Source organism: Empidonax traillii, unplaced genomic scaffold (assembly GCF_003031625.1).
Source record: "Empidonax traillii isolate 1590-97213 ecotype Southwest subspecies unplaced genomic scaffold, ASM303162v1 scaffold56:size2478089, whole genome shotgun sequence".
Classification (NCBI taxonomy): Eukaryota; Metazoa; Chordata; class Aves; order Passeriformes; family Tyrannidae; genus Empidonax; species Empidonax traillii.
The window spans coordinates 140,782-151,967 of NW_020955249.1; the positions used below are offsets into that span (position 1 = coordinate 140,782).

At 37.5% G+C, this 11,186-nt stretch overlaps 1 protein-coding gene across 3 annotated transcripts in view; it reads right to left on the minus strand.

The window, feature by feature from the left end:
- Positions 1–320: 320 nt before the first annotated feature.
- The window catches only part of PTGR2 (prostaglandin reductase 2), a 16,067-nt gene continuing 5,201 nt past the window's right edge, over positions 321–11,186 (minus strand). For 2 of the 3 annotated variants that reach the window (XM_027879590.1, XM_027879591.1), the window contains exons 2-10: positions 10,000–10,067; positions 8,149–8,267; positions 6,963–7,154; positions 5,863–6,033; positions 4,627–4,836; positions 3,730–3,851; positions 2,402–2,489; positions 1,656–1,695; positions 321–542 (exon numbers count right to left, since the gene is read on the minus strand). In XM_027879590.1, coding sequence (XP_027735391.1) covers positions 478–542; positions 1,656–1,695; positions 2,402–2,489; positions 3,730–3,851; positions 4,627–4,836; positions 5,863–6,033; positions 6,963–7,154; positions 8,149–8,267; positions 10,000–10,036 — 1,044 coding nt within the window. In that variant the 5' untranslated portion in view covers positions 10,037–10,067 and the 3' untranslated portion in view covers positions 321–477. Of the gene's footprint in view, positions 543–1,655; positions 1,696–2,401; positions 2,490–3,729; positions 3,852–4,626; positions 4,837–5,862; positions 6,034–6,962; positions 7,155–8,148; positions 8,268–9,079; positions 9,310–9,999; positions 10,068–11,186 lie in introns of those variants that run through there. The other variant, XM_027879592.1, reaches the window with a different exon arrangement.

Consider the following 11,186-nt stretch of genomic DNA (forward strand, 5'->3'; position numbering starts at 1 on the left):
CCTAGTGATATCTAGTCCCTCAAGATTTGAACCAAATTTTGGACTTTTTTTTGTTGTTAATCAGTAGCTATAGCTAGGTAGATATGACTAAGCAATTTAATTGTGAAACTTGTAGTCTTGGCTAATCCTTTGTTTTAAGGGAAACAGAACACTATTCCAAAATGAATGGGCTGTCTGAACAAGAGCCATGAGGAGGGAAGTCAGCAGGACTGAGCAGTAACTGGAGCAAAGGTAATTCCAGCAGGGGAGATGGCGCCCACCAACCCATTAACCACCTACTCAAAATGGACCCATTTCAAGTATAAATGATCGCATTCCTGTTTGCAGTGCTATTTAGTTTATTAGCATCCCAAAATCTCTGCTTTCAATCCATACGGAACAACTTGATTGTTTATTTAAAAAATGGAAATTAGTATAAGTAAAAGCTTCCTCACTATTAGAGACAGAGTGCAATTATTTTTCTTAAACCAATGACTTTTACTTAGAAACTGAGACGATCTGTTTTCCAATATTGCCTCCGCTCATCATGGACTGGAAAGCAGCTTCAAGAGAAGTAATGAAATAAGTTAGTGCCAAGTAACCTTTAAAAAAAGAAACCAAAAATGGTAGAAGCAAACGTATTAAACAGCTCCCTGAAAAGGAGAGATCCCATTTTGGGCCAGTTTTGTGTCATAATTAAAAAAACCCTGATTTGTAAGCAACCGTTTGACCCTATACAGATTAAGGATTACATTTGCTGTTTTCGTGATATGTCATGCAAGCATCACAGAGAGACAAGGCATGACTGGAGAGCCCCCAAATGCTGTGGGTTTTGCAAGCCCTTGTGAGAGAAAAGGCTTATAAATATTGTATAATAGTGTGAGAAGCTGGTACAAAAGAATATACCTCTGAGTAAACAAAATATGAAAGTATGAAATATGACTGCTATATTTGACCAAATTCCTTCAAAATACATATGTATACCAGAAAGAGGCAATTAGAAATGGCTAGAATAAATTGGAACCTCTAAGATTTGGTTATCACCTAATTCTATGAGTTCCAATCTTGTGGGACTAAAGACTAAATGGACTAAATCATACTCTTCCCCCTTACTTGACAGGGAAGCATTCTTACAGTACCTTTGATCACATGGCTCATGTCACAAGACCCCCTTTATTTTTATATTTCCTTTGTTACAATATTTTGAACAGGCTACACAATATTTTGTTCTGTTAAAAAAAAATACTTTCTTTAGCAATCTGTAATATGCTTTGCCCCTTCCTGTATGTACTTTTATTTTTTGTTAGCAAATCCAGTACAACCTCTGTTAGATATTGGGCTTTTTTAAAGTATAATTTCAAAGTTGTCAAAATAGCATTTTCTTCCACTCAAGTTCTAAGAAACAGGCAGCATTTTAAACCAGTAAGATCAGGATGACTATCATCAGCAGCTAAGGTAGCAGTCTAAAAAAAAAAATCTTAATTTATATTCAATGATTTTTTTTAATGTAAAATAATTTTCTTATGGAACATTTTAATACCTCATGAAAAAATATTTTATTATAACAAATACAAAAATCTGAATTGGTAAATGAAACAAAGGAGGTAGTTAACCTCTGATATAATTGTATTTAATAAGGTGGTTATTATTCTTAGAAAATGATGTAAAAATCTTACCACCGATGTTTGCTAAGCCTTCTACCATGGTCTCTCTGACCTGTCAGTGCAAAAAAGTCCTTTTAGTTTTCTTCAAACAAGGTTAGCCTTTCACATTTTTTAGAAACATGCCAAGGAACTGCCACAGTCTAAAGATTTCTCTTGCTACAATGGACAGTGCTTTGTTTGGATCAGACTCTTTCATCAATCAGAAAAGGAACTGTTTAGTTCTTCAGTTAAATCCCTGCCCCTTCCAAAATTTCCCATCTTAGGATTTTACCAGGAAAATTTACTGATCACTAGAAGAAATAAAAACTAATTCAGACAGACCTCTGTCTGAAGGTATAATTTAAGCATATACCCATCACAAAATAATAAATGGCCATTACAAAACTTGAAATAAAATTTCAGACAAGATCCTCAGCAGCATTCTGGACACTTAACTGATCAGATATTTGAAAGCCATATTTTTGAAGGCCTGATCCTTTAAGTCAAAAGTGCACCCTGTACTGAAATAAATAATACAGACGTGAGCAGCATGTAATTAGAGACGTCTGTCATACTACAGTCAGATCATCCTCATAGGTACCTTCTAAAACAGTGCTATCTTGTAAGCTTTCAATCATACTTATGCATCCTTAAGAAAGTCTGTTCAATTCTGAGGCACAGTAAGAGAGCCGGGGACAAAGAAATTGGTCTTCTTGTAGTCAGACCATGATCTGAGGAGACAGTATCAAAGGCCATTGATCAAATCTAAAAGTTCTCACCTTCAGTTTACCTTCTTGGATCCACTGGCAGAGTTGTAATATACTAGCTTCGTGTTTGTCCATGTAGTTCAACACTAAGAATCTTTCCCTGTGAAAGAAAAGAATGAGTTTTGATATAAGAAACATTGGTAAACATTTTAAAATCTTTACAAATATTTTCCAGAAACAGCATTGTTGAAACTGAAGGGTTATGAGTACGAATTACAATGAGATGCAGCTCAGAGCTTTGCCAGCTTTTAGTGACAGCTCCATGCAGTGGGAACTTGACAGAAATATCGGTCTTAGACAAGTAATTCTGTTCAAGTATCAGAGATAAGAGTAATAAAACTGAAGTAGTATCACCAGAATAACCAAATGTCCAAAAAATGTAAGAGAATTCCTATTATTTTTTACCTTTTTCTTTTTTTTTTTTTTGGTAGTAGAGAGAATAATTAATGGGACTGCAATTAAATGGTGACTATACATTAACTTCAGGCTGCTCAAAATTTTGCATATCCTGCTGTCACAGCTTTCTATAGCAATCAAGAAACTGAAATGATCATCAAAAATCATAATTACTTGTAGCAACACACCGATTAAATTCTCCACTGTATTCTACTAATTTTATCTTTTTTTTTTTTTGAAACTGCAGACAACAGTAACAGGGACAAGAAAAGAATTCTAATTAGAAGAGGTCAATCCATTTGCATAGAAATCAAAAGTCTCCCCAACTTCGTGACAATGCAATGACTGAAAAGTCTCCTAAGACTCTGCTTCTAATCTCTGCCTTAGATGCATCTGAATCCTGATAGGAGATTCAGCAATTCCCAGAGTCACAGCAAAACTGTTTTACCTGTATATGTCACACCTACAGTCCCATTATCTAAAAACCCAAATACTAAAAATGTAATTTCAATAAAATCACTGCATCAGCTGCATCCTTACTCCAAAAATATTTGATTTTCTCTCTGCTTAATTAATACACTTTGAGAGAAGGCGCTCTGAGAAGGCACATCTGAGAACAGAACCACAGCAGCACCTTCTCTTGTACTAAAGAATCTGTTGGAAATTCCAGGACTAAATCTATCCATCACAAAAAAAGTGTAAGAACAGATATGTATGAGTCTGTGTAACAACATCACTTCCCATTTTTTATGCCGATAAAGACAAACGTAGGAGAAGGCATTTACTGACATTGTGATTACAGTTTCCTTTTTAGGCATGGCAACACTCTGCTCCGATTACACATGTCTGTTGAGGATCTACAGACTACCTTCCAAACATCAGTCACAACATCACATGTGCAATTGACCTGGAACCTGGTCACTAGTTCTGGAGGAGAAATGTACCTTGTGATGTTCCTTTCTTTCTGTATTTTTTCTATGTCAGGAGGCAGCGGAGGAGGATAAGGCACATCTTTGTTATACTGAGAAATCTGTCCACACAGGATGATATGGCTGTTCTGATTCATCTGTTTGGGACAGCACAAAGTGAGAAAAATTTCATTCCTCTGTCTCAGAAATTAAATTTCTCAGAGATGCAATAGATTGTATTGCAAAACTTTCATATGAGCCAGATTTCCTATAAAAGGGTGGGAAAATGGTATGCAACAACCTATGACAGCATTCAAATAGATAAATGCAAGGCAATAGTGGAAAAATGAAAGCTATACAGCCTAATGTAATTTAAAAAGGCACTAAATAAAAGGAAGATAAGAAATTGTTGTCTTACTGTGTGCCCTTTTTGTCAGAAGAGGGGTAATAGGACAGAGAAGTTTAATACAACTGTTGGATACAGTGTGATTTAGAAGTCCCAAAGATGCCATTGCCACCAAAGCCTCCCTGCCATGACAGAGTGGTTGTATGTTAACAGTGAAGTCTGTATGGAGGCCCAGTAGAACTAGTCCTGCATCAAGCCAGAAAAGCAAAGCTGATAAAACACAAGATTACTGAGGTGATAGACAACATTTTTATAGAATATTAACAAGTCTCCTGGCCTAAGATGTGAGAGATAAGAAGCAGAAATTGTGTTTCTATTACTGTACTGCCAGGTTGGTCCATATGACAAACACTGATTTCAAATATCTAATTTCTCCTCAAGACCAGGATCAACACCTGGGTTAGATCACTGAAGTGGAAAACCTGCTCTGCTGTGTTACAGGCTGAACTCTAGTATGAATTAATTCAAAGCTGGGCATGCAGACAGTGCAGAATAACTGGAATAAGCCTGACAGCTGGAATAATCACCTGACTTATAACCGTATCACTGATGTCTCCACCAACATTGTCAAAGTAAACATCCACACCGCCTGGGCAGAGTTCACGTAGCTGTTCTGCCACATTTCCCTTCTTGTAATTGATAGCAGCATCAAACCCCATTTCTTGGACCAAAATGGAGCACTTCTCATCTGTGCCAGCGATCCCCACCACTCTAGAGCAGCCCTCCAGACGGCCAATCTGCAGTCACACAGTTAAAAAATAAAAACAAACAAAACAAACAACTAAAAACCCCAAACCATAAAGACAAGTTAGATCATTCATCTGCATACAGATACCCGTGTGTGAAAGGGGACCTTAGAGGGTGTTACAGTTATCCCCCATCCACTGAACCCCAGGCAGTAAAGTCCAGCACACACTCCCATCTCATGAGACACAATTGCCTCTTGTCACTCCCTCCTCACACTTAGATAAGGGGAGGTACAATTTGCCATCTTTCCATAACTCACTGACTGCAGAAGATTTAATTTGTAGAGTCACCAATGACTGGCAGTACTTGAGAGCCAAATATAGTATACAATTACATCTGCTACGTAACATAACTTAGCTAACAAAAGAGAAAACAAATAGACAATAACGGATGTAAACACATTCTTCATCCATTTGCTTATGTACTATTTCTTCATAGCTTCTCTCTATTAGTAAGTCTAAATTTTGCTTAATATCTATTGTGTTTGTGTGTATACGAGTATGTATTATATATATATTTGTAGATATGCACATACACACTGCAACAGCGTGCAAAGCAGACTGAGGAGGACAAAAGGGCTGTAAAACTCAAAACACAAAGAATGTCATGGAACACAGCACAAAGAAGGGCTTACCACATTTTTTTACTGACTATTTTCTAGTATAGAAAAAAAATTTAAGTCTCTAGTCAATACAAAGACAGTGTTCAGGTGGCAGGCTACTATACAAATATATATAAATACAGGTATTTATACCATCTACTTTACTTTGCTAGCAACAAGTAATACCGTGGACTGTTCTCTCCTATCCCAGTTTCACGACACTTACTTTCCCACCTAAAATCTGTCTCAGTGAGAGTGTGCGCCGAATCCATGAAACTGGCCCTTCCCATGGGGTTATACCTACTCATGTTTACAATGATTTTATCCACATGTTTAGTAACTAGCATGTTCCAGCATGTTCCAGAAGACAAAACTTAGTCACAGAGTACATTCATGTGTCTCAAGCCCATCCTACCTGGCCGGCCAAAGAGCCGCAGGCACCGGCTGCTCCGCTCACCACCATTGTCTGATTCGCACCCACAGCCACGTGTCCCTTCTCCCTGACACCCAGCAGGGCCGTCAGTCCCGTGATGCCAGCTGCGCCGAGGAAGTAGGAAAGGCGTCCATTCACAAGCTGTGGAACAAGCTACAGAACAGAGAGGTGTGTGGTCTTCATTTGTTTTTAAGGTGAGGTTTTGCTGTTTGATTGACTGAGGGTATTTTCCAAGCAAGGCACAACTGGTAGGGGAGGAGCTATCTCTAAATTAGGTCTATTCTAACAACAAGTTCATATAAAAACTTTTTATTTCCATAGCTTTAGAAAAAGTTTTTAAGCAAAGTCACTCACAAAAACTTAAATTATGGAAGAGTCAAAAAGCAGTTGGGAGACAAGAGGTTTGCAGCAAGTGAACAATTCCTATAAGGAATAAAAGGAGCCATTTTATCAAATACTGTGATTGCAGATCCGTGGCAAAGGGTCCTAAAGGAAGGAGTTTATTTGAAAGTATAAATTCTCCAACTGCAATAATTTTCTGTGTTACAAGAGAACGATCAACACAACATATCTAGTGCACTGTTCCCTCTCCACTTTCAACTTAATATTGAATACCCTTTCTTCTGTGGAAGTAATATCTCAAGTAAAAGCTTACAATAACATATATTAGTGAAATAAATTAAATTAAACATATCTAAAGCTTTTTTTTTCTTACAACTACAATCTCATGGATCAGGAGTTCTACTAGAATTAGAATACTTATCAGATTTAATTAACAGAAGGAGTTTCATGTAAATTTATTTAAAAACAACAATTGAAATAATACTGGCGTGTATGGTAACCAACAAAAGCATTTACATTTTTCTTTGTTATGAAAAAAGGAGACATTGATACAGGTTTTGGCACCTATGACTGGATCTGCCTTTTGAAAACTAGTTGTTCAAATAACGTTGGTTTGTTTTTGACTAAAAAATAGTATCATTAACAGTAGTTAACATCAATAGCATCAGCAGTTATTTAGGAACAAAAAAAAAGGTTTAGTAAAAGAAATAGTGACAACCCAGGCTTTGCATTTATATTACCTTCTGTAGCAAGCTGCCATCTAGAATTGCCACTGTCTGCCAGGGCCAGGTGAAGGAAGTTACAAAGTCTCCTTCAGCAAGGTTATCATGCTTGCTCTCCTCCACGACCCCAACACCACCACCATCAGCAACTTCAGAGAGCTGCCAGGGCTGCAGGTAATCGGAGCCAGTGTCCTCATTCATTCGGCAGCGCTGAAAGACAAGGCTTTAAGTGGAGCAGATGTGTTTAAAACTTCAAACAAAAAGGGCTCCTCAAAAATCTCTCAGGAAGTCCCAAATATTCATAATATTGTCTTAGACCCCTCTCTCCCCTTGTTTGCTCAGTACAAAAGGAGGATGGACCATTCTGATCTCCTCCAGCAGTGTCACCAAAGCAAACACATTCTACAGATGTTGCCTCAAAGGCACCTGTACAATCAAAGATGACTGGCTCAGATCTGATGAGAATACTACAAATTCCATTCCTTTACTGAATGAATCTTAGAAATGTAGGATTGTAAAAATACCCACAAATCACTTAGACCATGCCTGTGCACTGAAGGGCAGTCAAACATGTGTAGACCATCCTTGACAGAGATCTGTTTAATGAAACGTCTTGAAATATTGAATTCTTTACATCTCCCCCTGTTGCCTAAGTTAGTACTTCAGGATTATTAAACTTCTTCTTAATTCCCAAGCTAAACCTACTTTCCAGAAATTTAGACTTTTCTACTATCTCCATCTATGCAGGGAATAAATGCTCAGAATTCTCTTTATAGCAAACTTTTACAGACTATGCCTCTCTGGTTCTTCTCCCACCTTCACTTTCATTTCCACCCCAACTCTCCCAACCACATGATTTCTACAACTGTACAGAATTAGAAAATACATATATAAGAAAGGCAAAATTCTTATAGAATTTTAAAGTTTAAAGAAAAAGCTGATACAAGCAAATCTGTAATGGTACACCAGGGTTCTCAGTCCCTTCCTACTTCTATAAAGTCATATTCCTATATTTATCTAAGGCACATTAAAGCCGACTTCCTTCCCAGTACAACTCCACCAAAATTAATACAATTGCTAAGTTATACTAGAGATATACCAGAGTCCTATAACTGGTAACTTTGGTGTTAAACATCATGACAGGTACAGAGTTGAAGGTATTTTATAAAACACATTCTGGCTTAGCTCTAAGTCCATCACCTACCATGTAAGGGTCCACAGAGAGATAGAGGGTTTTAACACGCACTTGTCCTGCTTGGATTGTATCCGCTATTGTACTTTGTTCCAGTCGGAAGTTTTCAGCCACTGGCACTCCATTCTTCCCTGGAATTATTTTTAAATCAAACAAATAAATGAATCAATACAGAGCTTCCCTTAATCAATATGGGAAGGCCTTTTTTCAAGGTAGTGCTTTTTAGAGTAAGTTAGGTTATACATTTACTCAGGTATAAAACTACCTACCAACTTCCAGATTTTGTATCAAACTACAATTTAAATGGGTGCGCTTCCACCATCCAAGCTGAAGACACACTGATATGTCAGCTTGAGTGCCCCTGGTGGTGCAGTGGCTAAACCACAGCGCTGTCAACACTGAGACCCGGGTTCGATTCCTGGTTAGGACACTCCCCGGGCAGATGGAGCTCGTTAGCCCTGTAAGGCAATCCATCTACGTCCTGAGGACCTCACTGCCACCGTCCAAGCTCACTTGGCCCCGGCAGATGAACCTCAGGATTAAAGGGTGGGCTCAGTTCCGCGCACACTGTGTCTCACCTAAAAAATCCAATGCGCAGGCTGGAAGGTGGAAAGACCTTCCCCGGTTCTTCATTCGCGAAGACTGGCCATTATTATGCCAGCTTATGCCTACCTGAGCCAGTACCAGGTATGTGCACTGACTGACAGTTTCCATGCTGCTTGCTACACATGATTGTTATGAATAATTAGGGTAAATTTAAAAAAAAAAAATAATCAGGAACTGTTCCCACTTAAAAATGGTTCTGTATACTCCAACATGATAAAAAGCCTCTAATGGTCAAAACTAAGACATGCACTGGGACTTCTCTCACATAACAAAATCATCATGCACTGTTCTGCCAAGAGCAAATGACCATACATTTTAACCAGTTTTAAACTCTCACCTTTCTGCCTCTTTTGAATCAAGTAGAACTGAGGGAATACAGATCACAGCCACTGCACATGCATATGCTTCAAGAGCCATCCCTTCGCATATACAGATAGACCTCTTTAAATTAAAGCTTTCCAAAAACACCTGTAAAACTGCACCAAGAGCCCCAGAACCAGAGCCTTCATCCTCAGCTTGGTACCACATGCAGCAGATCAATCAGACTGACAGTTGGAACCACTGGCACTAAAAGGAGACAGCCAGACACCCTTGTATATTTTAAGTCAGAGTGCACAACGCCAGCAGGCTGGTGCTGTAACATTTTGAAAGACTTATTTGCACGTCACACAATAGTTCTTACTGCTTAGGACTATTTTGGCTTTAAGCAGCATACAATAGTCCCTGCAAAACTTAATGTCTTCTACAACAGAAAATCTATGAACTCACTATTTAAACTATTGTGCTGACATCCATAACAAGGCAAATGCGTAAGCAAGAAAGTAAACAAAACCTCAAGGGTATAAATTTATAAATTTAAAATACAAACACTTTGAAACATGGAAAAAAAGATCCGATATTTACAAAAAAAGAAGCAAAAATTAATAGTAACAAAATATTTTAGTCATCTCTTAAAATGAAAGAACAAATGTCAGAACTAAGAAGCCATGTTTGCTAATCTTTCTTCCCTTTCAACCCCTAAAGACTTTTCTCATATATTAATCATTAACCCTTTTTTTCTCACCCAAGAGTTTAGAAATCCGTATATACAGACTAAATAAAAGCACTTCACAACAAACTTTATTTATTGCTGTCTGCAATGTTAAGACACACAAATGCCAATATCTCAAGTTAGTGCCTGTTTCTACCCTCAGCATTTTGGAGCATAAGGCAATCATAACACACACAATTGCTTCTTTATCAGAGAGAAATACATACCAGGTCGTGAATTCAGCACTACTCTCTGTATAATCATCTCTGCTTTGCAGCAATTTCACGCTGGATTTCTACAAAAGAAAATGTTGTTTGAAGGACTGAAATATAAGTTTTCTTGAAAACAGAATATGGAACGGGGCGAAATACTCAGTAATTTGGAAACTGGGGATGAAAGATGGGCCCTACCAACTTCAGCATCCATAACCTAGAATCATATAATCATTTAAACCAACCTCACACATAAAATAAACAAATGTGTGGAGTTTCCCAATTTATCTTGTTAAAGCCATGACTTTATGCAATGTCACAGTAGCACATGCTCGAAAGACTGAAAATTATAACGTCCCATGCTCCTTGTAAGATCATTCCTAGGTTGTAGGAAATGTGTTTGGTTCACTTTCCTGTGCTGACTGAGAACACTGTTCCCACACAAGACACAGAGATAGCTTTGCATTCAAAGTCAGGTGCCACTCAATAAAAGGCACATCAGAATATAATTTTGCAGGTACTTGACAAAAAGAGATTGTTATGTAAGATGTTTTGTGTAAAACAGCAATTCTTTCTACTAGCAGTGTATTTTCTCCTAAGAAATGGTCTGGCCCAGAGATAAGAAACAATTAGATTTCCACTTGATCTGACCTACAGAATAATTTTTCCTTGACTTTCAACAGTTTAAAAGAGGACTGTAAATCTGTGGTCTTGCACTTGTAAGATACCAAAATGATTAAGAGGAAATTAACCTGACTTAACAGGAGAAAAATCATGATTTTACATGCTTTCAGAGCCAATACAAAATAAAAGTGTTACTACTATTCTCAGCAGAGTGCCATAAATAACCAACATCCACAAGAACCAGGGACATTATGGAATGAAACATGATAACTGATGTCTTTGTCATAATGTTTATTTTGCCGACAAGAACAGCAAATTGGAGTGAAGCTAAAAGATGAGCCTCGAAAGTACATCATCACCACTTACATTACAGCACTCAAAACCATAAAAAATACAGCCTGGAGTGCTGAAAACATAATTAATAAGTTATCAGGAGAAAGGCATCTCTGGCCTTTCCCTCTCCTCTAAAAGCCTCAACTGACTCAAAACACGAGTATCTTATTAAAAAAAAAAAAAAAAAAAAAAAAAAAAAAAAAAAAAAAAAAAAAAAAAAAAAAAAAAAAAAAAAAAAAAAAAAA